This window comes from Heterodontus francisci, chromosome 3, assembly GCF_036365525.1.
Source record: "Heterodontus francisci isolate sHetFra1 chromosome 3, sHetFra1.hap1, whole genome shotgun sequence".
Classification (NCBI taxonomy): domain Eukaryota; kingdom Metazoa; phylum Chordata; class Chondrichthyes; order Heterodontiformes; family Heterodontidae; genus Heterodontus; species Heterodontus francisci.
In genome coordinates this window covers 114,714,817-114,730,998 of record NC_090373.1, presented here as the reverse complement: position 1 = coordinate 114,730,998, position 16,182 = coordinate 114,714,817, and the positions used below count along the sequence as shown (strand labels likewise).

At 42.1% G+C, this 16,182-nt stretch overlaps 1 protein-coding gene across 3 annotated transcripts; it reads right to left on the bottom strand.

Moving 5' to 3' along the window:
• Nucleotides 1-1,123: 1,123 nt before the first annotated feature.
• LOC137359867 (myristoylated alanine-rich C-kinase substrate-like) lies at nucleotides 1,124-5,892 on the bottom strand. 3 transcript variants are annotated; one of them, XM_068025553.1, is made up of 2 exons: nucleotides 5,629-5,892; nucleotides 1,124-3,095 (listed from the first exon to the last, which is right to left on the bottom strand). In XM_068025553.1, exons 1-2 carry the CDS (start codon nucleotides 5,629-5,631, stop codon nucleotides 2,244-2,246), a joined length of 855 nt encoding a protein of 284 aa, XP_067881654.1. In that variant the 5' UTR covers nucleotides 5,632-5,892; the 3' UTR covers nucleotides 1,124-2,243. The 3 variants fall into 3 exon arrangements, with proteins under 3 accessions (XP_067881654.1, XP_067881652.1, XP_067881653.1); XM_068025551.1 differs by lacking the exon at nucleotides 5,629-5,892 and adding an exon at nucleotides 4,619-5,061; XM_068025552.1 differs by lacking the exon at nucleotides 5,629-5,892 and adding an exon at nucleotides 3,680-3,898.
• Nucleotides 5,893-16,182: the final 10,290 nt, after the last annotated feature.

Sequence of the window (16,182 nt, the reverse complement as noted above, 5' to 3'; positions counted from 1 at the left end):
GACTAAAAGTAACTTGTGAAAGAAGACTGAAAAACTACTGGCAATACCGAGTGCCGTTTCTCTAGTCGGTGTTATCTAGTCAACCAATAAATAAAATGGAAATATCAAGTAGCTATTGCACAAATGGGAGATAGGAGTGCAATGAGGAAGAAAAAGTCAAACTCTTGCAGTATCATTAAAAAAAAAACTGAAAGACTTTCAACCCAATTTTATTTTGCAATAAGCACCATTAATTTTTGCAAGTTATCAGCATGTATTAATCAATTGCAAAATGATATTCTAGCTTCAGTCTTCAAGATGGTAACATCGCTATGTACCATGCCTCGCTTCCAGAAAGTTCACCTAGTTCATAGTACAACATTTAAGGCTCATGCTCACAGGGAAGCTTTTTAATTGACTATCTACAACCACTTCAAAAAAAATCTCCCCTATTCTTTTGTACTAGATTCAACTCAAGCCCCAGATGTTAATATATTAATAAGTTTCAATAAAACTGAAGTTTAAATTAATTTTATTACAGGTGTGCAATGGTGGGCACTAATCCCGTTTGAATTTTCTACTGTCCTCAAAATTCAAATGGCTATACAATTTTACTCAGTTTCCATTGTCAATGACAATTATCCACCTAAGTGGTGTGGTTCACCAAAACCTGCTTGCCACTGGAGATCAAGGTAAATATTTAATGCACATTAAAAGTTTTAGCCATCACACAAGACCTCACAAATGCTAATTAGTTTTCCACCACTTTAAGGATCTGATTGCCAGCAATATTTTAAAATTTACTATTAAGCTTTAAATGCAAGACAATACTTTCCAAACATTTAACTTTTTTTTTTGGAGTGTAGTGAAAGTGCACCAAAAATGAAGGTGGTCAGAAAACTGGAGTTATTTTAAAAATTCTAATGTTAATTGGGAGTTCAATGAATAAAACACGCACTTCTAAACACATCTGATTAATCTTTTCCATCTTCTGTTCTCAACACCCCCTCAAAAAGGTCAGTTAGAGACACCTGCCCCTTAGCACTTTCAGCTGTGATTTGCAAATTGATGAAGCAACCTACATTTTAAGTATGACCATGAACTATGCCCTCAAACCACAAAATGAGCCAAGTAATAACAAACACTAAGTTGAAACTTTATTCACATTTATTTTTTCGCTTTTAGTGTGCTCACAGAAAATTAGAACACCTTAAGCAGAGAAGTTTAATAGCAATTTTGTAAGCAAAGTTACATTCCATTTCTAAGTCAAATTGGTCAAAGCTTCTCCAGTATTTACAAAAAAACCATGATAGACAAGATGCTACACAAAACGCATTGCATCTGAAGAGTTTTCCCAATTGTCAAAGACGACTGAAAAAAAGCATCGACTGCTGTAACCAAACATACAACAGTATATAAACAGCAACCATTCCACTTATCACAGCTTTTCATTTAAAATTGTTTAAAAGATCTTCCAAGATGACTGCAATTTTACAAAATGGGCAGGGTGAAGAGTTGCAAACTTCATGTGCTTCTTGATATTAAGTTTTCATTTATACATAATCACAGTTAAAAACACCCTGCTGTAATACATAATTACACTTTAAGGTCATGAACCAGCAATAAACAATAACGCCTATACAACTTGTTTTTTTTTCTTCTACTTATCACTTGACTTGTACAGCTAAAAATGAGATAAGTGAAAAGTTTCTATGATTTAAATGTATTACTAAAACTATTGAATTTCTGGCACGGATTTCCTTGCTTTCTTGTATTCAAGACTTAGTGTTGTAAACTGTATTTTTGCAAGATTTGTAATTTTATTTTATTTTTTTTAAAAGACTAATCCTTTACATTGTTAGTTTGTGGCACATTTACTTGGCAACTACACCGCTGCATTGTGGTTCCAATATTACTTCATTTACATTTTACCCAGGATTTACCCACCCAGATTATCCACACCATTGGACGTGTCCATATATTGACCAAAAAAGTTTAAACTTTTGTATAAAATGATGCAAAATATGCAAAAACAGTAATACTGATGCAAAAAAAAAAATGACAGAGCGAGGTTTGGGGCTCATCTCTGCCTGTTGGAATGGTGGTAACAGAATGAATGCAATGGGATTTTTTTTTTTATTAAAAATAAAAATGCCTTTAAAATCCCTGGTTAGACAGTTCTCCAAACCAGTACCTGGCACCACTCCAACAAACAAACATGGAAAAAGGTCCTTTGATTATCATTCCAGTTTTGGGCTTTTGTTTTACTCTGCCGAGTCGGTAGTTGGTGCTGCTGGACTGGACTCAGATGGTGTCTCCTGTGGTACAGCTGGCTCTGGTGCTGCTGGTGGCTCTTGGACTGCTACTGTTGCTGGTGCTGCTGCCTCTTGCTCAGTTGTAGATGCTTCAGCATTTGGAGCTGGGTTAGACGAGACTTGCTCTGCTGTAGGTTTTTCTTCATTGGCCTTGGGCTCCTCTGGAGCTTTGGCTTCCTGTACATCAGCACTTTCAGGAGCCTTCTCTTCAGGTTTATCCTCTTGCGAGGCGCTGGGCTCCTCTTTCTTCTCCTCCGCTGATACAGCTGGAGCAGGGGCAGCATCTCCTTCCTGGCTGGATTTGGGCTCCTCTGTCGCTGTAGCAGCAGCAGCAGCCGCCACACCTTGTTCCTTCTCCTCTTCCCCGGAGGCAGCGGCTCCCGCTTCATTCTCGGCATTTTCCCCGCTCTCCTTCTTGACTTTCTTAAAGGAGAAGCCGCTGAGCTTGAAAGACTTCTTGAAAGAGAAGCGTTTCTTCTTTTTCTTCGGGGTTTCGTTGTTTGCCGGGCTGGCGGCGGCGGGGGTGGCCGTGGCCGCTGCTTCCTCGCTTTTGCCGGCGGGCTCTCCCTCCGCCGGGGAGCTGGCCTCTACCGTCTCCCCGTTAGTCTCCTGAGGCTTGGCAGCAGCCGGGGTGCTGGTGCCGCTGGCCGGCTCGGCGGCCGCCTCCTCCTCCTTGCTCTCCTCGGCCGGGGTGGCACCATTGGCTTGAAGCTCTTCTTTCTCAATGGGCTCAGCGGCGGCGGCCGCAGCAGCAGCGGCGGCTGGTGAGGCGTCTCCATTCACCTTCACATGGCCGTTCTCCTGTAGATGAGAGAGAGGGAAAGAGAGGGACACACACAAAATGGTGGCTTATTATAAACACCGAGCAGATAGAAGAGAGGCGACACAAAATGGCACGACATTGCTTACGTAGATTAGTAATAGGGAGGGAGCAGGGAATGGGGCATTTTCCCTCTCCCAGCGCAGGCTGCAGCACCGAGGACATGGAAACACACTGCAGCTCCCCTCATGAGACACACTGGAAATTGGAAGCGGCTGCAAGGTCAGGAGCAAACACCTGGAGCCAGCTCAATGCACCCCGTCACCGGGCATCTGTTAGCCGGAGTTAGAGACAATACAACCCAGGTAGACCCACCTCTGTTCTAAAGGAACAGAAACCAGATTCTGCTGTTACTGATCCCTCAAGTAGAAAGATTTGAGAAACAGGTCTCCCTTCTCCCACTTTTTTAAAAAAAAGCTCATTTTTGTATTCAGGATTACAAAAAGTATTATATTTTTTTCCTATTAGGCATGCAAGTTAATGTATTTGCTTAATCGGCCCAGTGTTCTTTTCCTGGAAGCTAAAGCCAAGGCTTTTGTCCCCAAGTATTGCATTCGGCGCTAACCTGCAGCGATGCCATTTCAGGAAAGACAACTGGGTAGCCGGCTGCCCGCTAGGAGGCGCCCCCTGGCCACGGTACCCAGGCTGCTGTTGAATGAGCAAAGTATTTAATCTGCTCACTGAGCCCAGCACCAATAGCCAGCACTCCAGCCCAACCAGGAGCTGTTCACTCACTGTCGTACCATCAAAAAACTAAAAATCCATTAAAAAAAAACACTAGTCAAGACGCGACTCTCCCATAGTGTCGCTGTTCTCACAGCTGCTGGTCCTGTATTATGGTACCAATGCCATTATCACAAAAAAAAAGGCGTGGTGCTGGACCCTTACAAATAGCCCGTTTCTGCTGTCTAGAGGGAGGGCTCACGCCTTTTAAACCGCACTCGAAAGATGGTTCACAAATTTCACTGCCAAACACACCAACTTAGCACGGAATACACAAAATACTCAACACCGCCGTCCAGACAGCATTCATTTTAACAGCCAATTCATTAAAAAAAACTCCACGCCAAAATAAAATCGACAGCAAAATTGCCACGGAAAAACGTGGAGTCCAAAATTTTTGATAGTCACAACCGACGAAAGCAAAACCACCACTTCATTCTCAATTCTCGGTGTTTTAACATTATTTGTATAATCATTAAAAACGAAAAATGAGACATGTACATCCGCACTCGATAAGCCATTTACAATTTTGCTTTCAACAATTTCCAATGCGAGGCGCGGCAGGGAGAAGCGTTCCTTTCTAAATTACTTCGCTTAACAAGATCACCAAACGTTAAAAATTGAGGGAAAGGGGAACCACTAAAACCCAAATGCCTGTTCGTCTCCATGCAAGAGGACCGTGTTTTCTACGGTTGCAATGGATTGTCAGTGGAGGTCTTAAACATTCCATCAACCCAATGCAAAAAAATTAATCTTAAGGAAACGATTATAAAATACAAACCTGTCCGTTGGTTTTAGAAGGCGATCCAGCTGCAGCTTCCCCTGCTTTTTCAGCAACAGTTTCGCGATTTGCAGCGGTCTTGGAGAATTGGGCTCCCATGCTTGTACAACAAAGAAACTCCGAGCCAGCGAAAGAAAGAAAGCGAACAAAGACGCCTGGCTTTTCAATGCTGCACACACACACACAGGGACGGACAGACAGAAGGAGGAGTGAAAAAAGAGCCGGAATCACACCCCGAGAAAAAAAAAGTTTAAGTTCCCTGCAACAAACCCTATGCAGAGAAACCAAAAAAAAAACGAAGGGGAAAAGGCCACGTTGCAATAGTAATAAAAAGATCCTAGATTTGTAGCTTTTGCTTTTCGACAAGGGGGAAAATGGAGAAATCTCCCTGAGCGCTAATAACATGCAGAGTCCAACGCCCAAATGCATAGATGAATGGGCTACTTAGCAATGACGCCAACCGAATCCAGCCACCTCCAATCAGAGCCTTCCGAATCCAGCCCACCGCCAATCAAAGGCCACGGGGGCGGAGCTTATAATTGTAGCAAACAATCAAGAATATTTTGTCGCCAATGTATCGCTGAAAAGGTGCAGGGGCAAATATGGGATTTCTCACTGGTTACATTGGGTTGCATTAGTTTTGCTATGAGATACATATATATATATATATATAAACGTGTGTAGTGTAGTGACATGTTAAATATATTGAAAGTGCCTTCCCAGCCTTGGATTAAATGGCTTCACACAGCTAATTGGGTTTCAATCAAGGATGGTAATTTCTGATGCTGGCGATTTGAGATCTAGTTTACTGATGATAATGCAAAGAAACAAAATTCCTGGAAGAAATACATACAGAGACAAAAGTGGTAAAGCATTTCTTTCCGCCTCATCAAGAAACTTGTTTAAACATTTGGACTACTGTTCCTGCTTTTAATAACCATACAAAATAGCTACCGCCAAGGAAAATGTATTTATCAATGGCGTATTTCCCCTGTATGTTTAATGCTCACCATTCTGTTGATAGGCAAACACACACATCGTTATTCTGTTACATTTTCTTCTCCTGACTGCATCTCTTATGTAGATCCAAAATGGGTGGAGTATTTTTCCTCTTTTTTGTTAAAGTACATGGAATAAGAAAAGGGTTCAACTTTGGATTCCAGGCGATGAAGAAAGAGTACGTGAAATGATTTGTTAAATGCCGTTGGGTTACAATTGGATCTGCCATGTCGACCGTGCCGGAGTCTGCTTTTATCATCAGTCCGTCTGTTGCGTCTGCAGAGGCTCGGAAAACATTTCGTAGCTTAAACACATTAATGCGAATAGACGCGTGGATAAATTATTGATTTCTTTCCTCTTGTTATCCCCCACCGTGGTGTAATTACAATCTGCGCATGGTTTTGGCGCTAGGTTCTAGCTTTCTGATGATGACTGATCGCCTGGTCTGTTGGTCCGAGACAGTGGGCACTACCTTGATGTATTTTATCCCCGTCTGTGTTTGCTTTCCCTCTTTCATTTTTTCCCACCTAGTACATGATGGAGTTTGTGTTCAGTTGTATCGAAGCTTTCCTGCCTGCTTCCCTGGGAGGCGAACTGCTGGTTACCATGGCGACTTCCTTAGTGCATTCAACCCAAGGATGACCCAAGCGAAAGAACGAAATGGATAAACTTCCAATAAACCAGGCTCTGATCACACACAAGACAAACACAATGGGATATTAAAAAAAAGAGCTTTGTGCAGATTGAATTGAAATTGATTGGATTGGGAGTGTGAAATATTTTAACTGTAACCATTTTTCACATAATGAAGGAACGACCATCAAAACGAGGTTTGGCATTCACACTTTCCGGATCATTTTCCCCCTCCCATTTCACCTGTAAAGGGTTAAGGCGGAGTGCATCCTCGACAGCGGTATCCATTTAAAATCAGGCGAAGACATCAGAGGTTTCTTTGGCTGAGAGCTGCCACCAGATTTCACTCTGGAGAAATGATCTAACCAATATTTGGTCCAACAAAATATGATGTCACAAATAGTGCAGTGCTCTTGTTTACTGAACATCTCGAATGAAAACATATATGGCAAGGCAGTTAAGGATATTCGATGCTAACTGGAAATAATATGTTTATATCTTGCAATTTAATTTTGTTTTATATTTTGTTAAAAGATCAAAGTCAAAATATCATGAGTTGTTTTACTACTTGCATATTGACTAATACCTATAACGAAATGTTAAATATGTGATTAGAATTGCATTAGCCAGAACCGCAAAGCAATTAAGCTAAGGGTATTCAATCATGTTTTAATATTTAATGTAAAATGAAATAGATTTGCTTTTATTTGCTGTGAATTTATTCAGATAGAAACAGAAGTGTTTAATCAAAAATATTAATGCAATGAAAATGGTAGCCTAAAAGCTACTGCCTGATTTTGTGGACTGCAGGTCCAATGATACTCTAAAGTAAATGCTATTTTCAAAATTACATTGCAACAATCTTAAACTCATCAAACAAAAATAACCAAACATGTTAACACTGGACCATATGCATTATTTCATCTTCAGAGAGATATTTGTCCTCATGAAAACCAAAACTGGGATAGTACCAGCAGGTTGAAAGGGCTGGATCAGAAGGAAAGATTTCAATGCTTTTTTTTAAGAAAAAAAGTTTAACACTATTATTATCTTTATTTTCTTTCAGCAGTATTTTTCAGTGGTATCCAAATAAGAAAAAATATGCTTTATTATATAGGATTCCATTTTAACAAGTGTTTTGGGGGTCACATTCCATTTATAATTAGGCCTACTGGTTTCCAGAGACTGAACATGACATATTCCATTTTATTACATGTTAGTATGAGCTTTATTAGTGTTTTGGGAATTCTGCAACTCTGCCAATTTTCCTGTGAAAACTGCTAATCTTGCTCTTTTTTCACGTGTGCCACTCTGGATGCTGCTACTTTTAGTGTAACTCACTACAAAACAGTATATTAAAAACAAAATTCAATTTATACTGCATCTACAAGTTTTACACCAGTACAATTTTGAAAGTGGGCAGCACCAAGGTATAGCCCATGTAAGGGAAAATGGGAGAGTCACTAAATATATTTCTTTCCAAAGGGGAGTGAGGCAAGTTGCACACTGTCATCCATCCTATTCAATCTCTTCTTATTGGAGATCTCATGGGATGCCAGTCTTGTTTTTCTGCCTACTCGAAGGACAGCGAATATGACACAAGCAGATAGTTACATTCAAGCTAAAAGTAACATACAGATTTATATACAAGTATAATATACGGAAGCAGTAAGATGCAGAAAATTCCCAAAGTTGCAAACAAAATTAAACAATAGAAACACATAAAAATACCTTTTCTGGAACATATTTATTATACATTTGAATAATTTGCAAAACTCATGAATGAAGCAGACTTTCACAATGCAATAATACATGTGTATAAAGCAATTCCTAGGTCAATCTCTTAACGTTCAACTTTCCAAGTGAACAGAAGTAAATTTGAGCAATTTGGTCAGAGTCCTTATTTCAAAAGATGTATTTACTATCACAGATATTAATGCCAAAACATTGGGTGAAATTTTACAAAAACATGCTCCTAGTGAGGTGGCTTACCCACCTGGACTGCGTATTGCAAATTTGGATGCATTCCCATCTGATTTTATATCCCTTAAAATTTGAATGGAGAATCACGGGGGAGCATGCACCAAGTTTCTGGTATTTGATCCTCGTTGGTGAGATTCTCCACTAAGAGTATGAATTCATAAAATTAGTTCTGTTAGCTATTTTTCTTTTATGCATATATGTTGGTGGGGCAGCCATTAGTGGTAATGAATTAGTCTACTTCTCCCAGTCTGCAAATTCACATTTATTAACATTTCAAAGAGAAGCTGCCCAGACATCAAGCAAACTTTGACTTAATTTGTTTCTGAATACAGGCCATGACATCAACAAAGACGACTGACCGTCTCTCATTGAATGTTTAGATTGGTCTGGTCAGCATTCTGTATTGGTTACTTACACAGAAACAAAGGGCCGCTTTCATCCATCAGAAACCCTCTCATTTGCCCTCTAAGATTCAGAAATGTTTCTTATTTGATGCACAATCATTTTTTTTGTCACACTAGTAAATCAAGAAATATAGAAATCTGATGATTTTATTTACCACTTTGTGAATCCAGGGTCACAATTTGACAATGTTTGGATTGCATGGTCAGAGTTCCACCAATTACTGAATATTCACTCGTGCAGTTTGTGACATCAAGATATTGAAATGAATCACTGTAGCCACATCAATACATATATAAAACTGTTAAACTAGACTGCACACCAGGTGGGGAAGGAAGTGGGCAGATTGGAGGACCTCCTCATGGGCTGCTTCTGGGCCTGGCCCAGGTGGCCATCAACAGGCTAAGACAGCAGGTGATTGTTGGGATCACTCAGCCCGACTGCCCGTCTCTGTTCCGCGGTTATGTCCCTGGAGACAGAGCATGCGGTGTTCACTGGTATTCTTGAGGCCTTCTGCAACTGATGGACACTAGAGGGACTGGAGTGCATCATTACCCTGGAAATGTCATTTTAATTTGATTTAAGTTTCCTTTAAAGTTTTGATTTTTTTTTACAGTTCGTGAGTGTGTGCCACTTTAAGAAGGGGGCACTCATTACCTCTTTTAATAAATTAAAACCTCTGATTGATGGAATAAAAGATTCAGACTGGACTGCAATATTAGTCCTATGGACCGCCAGACATTTAGAGCTGAGTAGTTAATTCCATTGTTTGAGTCAGACTGTTATCACATTTACCTGCTGCTCTCTCTATATCAGTACAATATTTCTTGCTGTTGTTGCCAAAGACACCAGGGTTGCATATAAGGATCTGTCTTGTGTACCATTGTTTACTACAAAGAATTTAAAAAATGTTAGTTATTTCAATGGGTATTGACTGGACATTTTTAAGCCTGATTGACATTGATAGAGTCTAAATAGTTAACAGTAGATAAGAATAATAGATACAGGTTGTTTGCAGACTGAGATTATTGCTAAGGCCCCAAGATCACAAGGTCTCACTGGGACTAGCCACAGAAAATAATTACTGTTGATGACCAGGATCTGTCCAAGACTCCATTCTTAACAGAGTTAAGAACCTGGTAGTGTGGAACAGTAGTCTCTAGCAGCAAGCACAACTCACTATTTGGTAAAATAAAGTCCACAAAAAACATTATTTAGCAGTTGTTAGGGAAGTTTAATCCACATGTCTGCCCTGAAAGACTCTTGCTGGGGTACAGTTTTGTGAGAACTGGTCACCTCTGGTATTTCAGCAAAGTGGTCATTCACATGCCAGTCTATACAACAAGTGTTGTCAGGTTGTTCAAGTGTGACAGGTATCACATCTAGGTTAAATCCTGCACTCATCCAGACATGTTCACTTTCTGGCAAAGATCACTGGTTAGTGGTCAGGAGCAGGATCCCTGACTACTGGCCCAGCTGAAATTGCTTGATGCTTTTGGATTGTCACACGGACTGCCAGAATTTATTGTCTATCTCAAATGCGAAGTCTTGGGTGAGTTATTGGAGGGCTTCCGTTCGATATAAAATGATATCCTCATAACAATTGTCACCGTCTCAAATAACTCGTAGTAGTATCCTCTTGTTTTTCTAGGAATACTCACACACATTTCCTGGACATCACAACCCAGTTGTGTAAGGGTGCTGGTGTCAATGTGTCCTGGCTTGCTTTACCTCATCATGACACAGGGATAATATTGACTGCTTAAAGAGACAGTTATGACACAACCATAGTACACTGACATTCCACTGAACTTTGACAACAATGTATCTCAGCTAAACAATATATCTCATATTGGAAGAACACAATCAATGCCTGAGCCTCCATTCACTTACGCAGCTCTAATACTATGCGAGGTCACTCCAAATTAACAGCTTTTCTGAATAAAGAGCACCCTATAAACCAGAATTATAGATAAGTCCTGTAACTTTCTTCAGGGATTGTTTCAAATAGTTTTATGTTCAGAATTGGCCATGTTAATAGACAGGACAAGGGAAGATTTCACTTGTGTGCTCTGTGTCGCAAAATTGTAAACATGTTCTTGAGCAGCAGGTTTACAATTTTGTAGCATAGATCACATAAAGAACATCTTTCCCAAATATTGCAGAATTGCAGAGTAACTAGATTTGAATTATGAATAACACTATCCAAGAATGATCTGTTTTGATGCATTAATGGAGCTGGCTGTCAATGTATTATAAAATAATAGTGTTAAATTAACCTCTGGAATTATATTTAGTATTTCTGAGAGTAGCCGTTTTGTTATAGAAAGGGCAGGCATCAACTGTGGAGAGAGAAACAAAGTTATTATTTCAGATTGATGACCTTTTCTGATCACCAGTTCTGATGAAAGGTCATCAAACTGAAATGTTAACTGTGTTTCTCCTTCCACAGATGCCTCCTGGTCTGCTGAGTGCTTCCAACATTTTCTGTTTTTATTTTAAATTTCCAGCCTCTGCAGTATTTTGCTTTTGTTATAGATGGGATGTTGAGTGCTAACAGCTGCTGAATAAGAGGACACTGTGATGGTCCATAGCAGAGTGATGGAAAGTTGAGGAATTCTGGAGCGATGGTGATGTGGGGATATTTTCTAGAGGAGCCAAAGTCTGATTAGTTGCTCACAGGAAGCCCTCCAGAGTGATGGTGTTCTGGATGCCTCCTCCCTTCCTCCTGCTCCTCGACTTCCACCTCCTGAGGGGTTTGCCGAAAGTCTGATAACAAAGGCTGTAGCCTCATGAAAGCCAGATTGTATAGAATGCAGCAAGTCACCACAAATTTGGAGACACGCTCTGGCGAGTATTGTAGAGCTCACCTAAGTGGTCCAGGTAGTGAAACCGTTGTTTTAGAACGCTGATGGTTTGCTCCATGACATTCCTGTTAGCAGCATGGCTCTCATGATTTGCACATTGTCGACAGGTGGTGGAGGAGAGTCATGAGCCGCATGTAGGGTGCGTAGTCCTTCTCACCAAATAGCCACTCTCAGGTTCGTTGTGTTGGTTTGAATAAGGTAGGAATAGTTGAGTGGCGCAGGATAAAAGTATTGTGGCTGCTGCCAGGATAGCAGGCATCATCTGACATGATGCTCTGTGCATGCTTGCACATCAACTGCATATTAAGGGAGTGGAGCCCTTTGTGGTTCAGGTTGCGATGTGTCACCCACAATGCCACGTGCATGCAGCTGATGGTTCCTTGGATCTTTAGGAATCCTGCTGCCCTGGAAAAGCCTCGTGCTCATTCTTCTGCTTCTGTCTGGTTAGAGAGAAGACAATGAAGTCCCCTCTCCTTAGGTGCAGGGCCTCTGTAACACTCCTGATGCAGCGAAGCATGCTGAACTGAGACATGTTGGTGATGTTGTCAGCTCCAGCGTGGAAGGGTCCTGAGGCATAGAAGTTGAGGGCTGTGATGATCTTGACAGTCACTGGTAGTGCTGTCCTCACCCTCCTCTGCGGCTTCAGGTATGATTGAAGAAGGTGCCGCAGTAACCAACTCCTTGGTGAATTGTAGCCATCTCAGACACTGCTCCTGGCTGAGGTGGAGGTAGGAGAAGTGCTCCCCGAAGACCCTAGGTGGGTACAGATTTCTATCGCGAGCCCTCCTCCTCTTTCCTCTGCACACAGTTTCCCCTCTCTGCTCCATGGCCAAGAGGGACTGCAACTAAAGTCCCCACGACTGAGAACAGGCTTTCTGCTCAGAGGCCAACACACTCCACAAACACCTTGAAGAAGTCCAACACCACTCCCTACTGACTCCAACAACTTGTGTGGGCTCCTCCCATGCTAATGGGTAGTATTGCCATGTGTGAGCTCCTCCCACAACACGGTACACAGTACTTCCATTAACTCAGCAGCAGCAAAAGAAAGCACCTCACCTGAAAGTCCCATTCTGATCCATTTAAATACATGTTTGGCTGAGATCGTCTAAGAGAGTGCATTGACAGAACCTGCAAGGTCTAAAATGGCAGGTCAGGTGCCAAATCAGCCATTACATGCTGATTGATGTTACAGTTTTCCCACTCTGCATACTTCTGGCACATGTATAGCAGGCACACGCTAGTGCCCTTCCAAGCCATCTTTTTCAGCACCTGTGGGCTCCTGTAGCGCCAATGCCAGTGGTGCTACAGAGCCGAATTTTGAAGCCAATTTCAACTACTAGCACATTGGTTCCTTCCAATATTCAACTCAATAGAGGAAAATGTTGTTGACAGATTATTTAAGGGGTAACCTCGCAGATGCACTGCAGTGATGCCACCTACCACTTAAGCTCCGCCACCTGGAGCTCAAGCTACTCCTGCTGACGACACTTACTGCCCATGTGGTTGTCCAGGACATGAGTAGTGTGAAATTGCTTCTGGGCTTTAAATAGCATGGCAAACCTTGTTACCACAGGCTTCCAGCATTCTATATGCTGAACAGCCATTTTGTGCTAAGCACATTGAGCACAGTAGGCCTCAAAATGTTATGCTTATAATACAGAAAGTTAATGCATCAGCACCATTCTTTAAATGGTAAAGCAGTATTTATTGCCTATCGCTAGTTGCACTGAGGCATCAATAGTCAACCACATCATGTGCGACTTGAATAACACGTTGGAGTGATACATTCTCTTCCCTGAAGGACATTAGCGAACTGATGGAAGTTTTGCAATAATCCTGCTGTTATTCTGGCACTAGCCATAAATGATCAGATTTATTGAATTTGATTTCACAACTTGCCATGGTGGGATTTGTACTCATGACCTCGAGGTTGCTAGGTAAGAGACATCTGGTAACCAGGTGGCTATTCTTCATGTCTGACTGATTTTACACAGTAGATGTTGCCAGATCATTTTATCCTGGAGGGCAATTTGGAAGAGCCTGTTGCTGTGTATATTTGATCACCACACACACAAACACACGCACTTGCCAGCAAGAATAACTGGATAGCACCTAGGCCAATGGTGGAACCCCTGCTGTGCTGTGGCCGAGATCAGCTAACTCAGCACATACTGGAAGTTGAGTCTGGTATCTTCTGATGTGGCTTAGTACAATTCAATTTACCTACCAGGCCATCAGGAGAGCTTTGTTTTATGGTGAAAACATAGGTTTGGCCAACTTGAATGAGCATATTAGTATTCAGAGGTTTAAAGATGCATTCTCATAATGTGTTGATAAAAGAGAATACTACCCATTAGCTAATGATAATTTTTAACATTATCGTATTTGGAAATAAATCTTAGATATTGGATGTGGGTGGGATCCAGTCTGTGGATGTGTACATGCTAGCAAATGGATATTGGAATTTAGAAACTGGGCAATGTCAAAGACAAATTAAGTTGATAAACAACAAAGATGTAACCACTAAGATCTCAAATTCAAAACAAGTTGATTGAGATAAGTGGAAGAGCTAAACATCTGTGCAGAGATTGTAATGAAACAGCTTCCCTATTCCAAGGACATTTCAGAGCCTCCAAAAAATCTCCAGTACTAATTGTATTTGACAAGATGCAACATAACAAATTTTGTAAAGATTGGTGTGTAAATAAATCAGTATAGGTCTGAAGAAAATTAGGTTTTCCCTTCCAAAAATTATTGAGCAATTACATAGAATTGCATACAATTTACTGCACAAAAACCAACCATTCAGCTCAACTGTTCAGTGCTGTGCTCATGCTCCACACAACCGTCCTCCCACCGTACTTTATCTAATCCTATCTGAATATCCTTCTTGTCTGATCATATGTGGGGACTGTCACAGCCCAGCCTCATCCTGAGCTCATTTGCCAGACAAATGTATACTGTTTCAGCAGGAGGTGCTGAACAGTAATGAGAAATGGAAGGGCTTTTCCCTTCCCGAACCATCAATGCAGCACTCCACAGAAAATGCTGGAAATACTTAGCAGGTCTGGCAGTATCTGTGAAGAGACAGAAACAGATGAAAGATCACAGAGGTGAAACGTTAATTCTGGGCTGAATATTTCCACCAGGTAAGATGTCCTGCTGGTGGGACCGAAAAGGGGACCCGACTCTGCACAAGCAGGACGCAGGACACTGGGCAGCATTTTACCAGCGGTGGCCAATTAAGAGGCTGCTGCTGGGACTGCCATCAAATTGAGGATGGTGACCTGCCTCTCGGAGCTGCCAGTCCAATCAGATGGCCAGCAGCACTGCAGCCTTAACCTTCCATCGATGTTGCCAATGCCACCTGGGTCCCTTTGTGGGCCATGGAGCGGCCATAATGGAGGCCCCCCACCCACCCCCCAGGAACCCACTACAAGGCTGCCAGGGTTTACCTGGTGATCTCCCCACCTTCAAATGAGCGGTGGCCCTTATTTGGGCACTTTATTGGTATGACCGGCTGCCCGCTGAGGAGCATGTTGCTGGTAATATGCTGTGGTGGCGGAAAGACATTGAGCTCCCCTCCCAATGCTTTCCGCCATGATTTTACTAGCTTGCCAGATCCCAGGCCCTCTCCAGAGGGCTGGCAAAATCCAGCCCATTAACTCTGTTTCTCTCTCCACAGATGCTGTCAGACCTGCTGAGTATTTCCAGCACCTTCTCTTTTTATTTCAGATTACAGCATCTGTGGAATTTTGCTTGTGCGTTGATATAGCACTCTATATACAGCTCCAGCTTTGTAAAACTGCTTTATATTTTTCAGTTATTTTCTGCACCACAGCCTATGCTACAGTGTAATTTTGCAACTTTTTGTTCCCAGTGGGGAGCCTTGGTCATAGAGAACAGATCTAGAAAATTTGAACACTTTTTTGTAAATAACTTTCCTATCCTTTGGTCAGAAAATTGTGTTTATGATTTACAGAAATGACCAATATGCATTCTTGAAAGGTATGGTGGTGGGGTGCGGCACAACTTCCTGCCAGGAGCGCAAAGTTGGAAAATCACCCCCTATATGTACCTTGATAAGTACACTAAGTGTAAAAAATCGGGGCTGCTTGATTTTTCTGAAGGTCAAGTGCTGCCACCAAGGCCGAAAGCGGGAGCCGCCCCCCCTCTGGCGGGCGGCAAGACCCTGGAGCGGCATTTTGTTGGTGGCGGCCAATTAACAGGCCGCTGCTAGGGCTGCCGTCCAATTGAGGACAGTGGCCCATCCCCCAGAGCTGCTGACCCAATCAGAGGGTCGGTAGCTCAGCAGCCTTGGCAGTACCACCTAGTAATGGCCACTACTGAGGCTGCATCAGAAAGGAAAAGGGTGCCTCAATGCTGAGGCGCTCTCGAAGATGGGTGATTTTTTGGAGGACGTTTGGAGGGCTAGACAGGCCTAGACAGAATCATAGCAAGTTTAAGGCACAGAAAAAGGCCACTTGGCTCATCGTGTCTGTTACGGCCGAAAAATGATCCACCTATTCTAATCACACCTTCCAGCATTTGGTCTGTAGACCTGCAGATTACGGCACTTGAGGTGCATATCCACACTCCTTTTGAATGGGTTGAGGGTTTCTGCCTCAACTACCCTTTCAGGTAATAAGTTCAAGACCCCCACCACCCTCTGGGTGA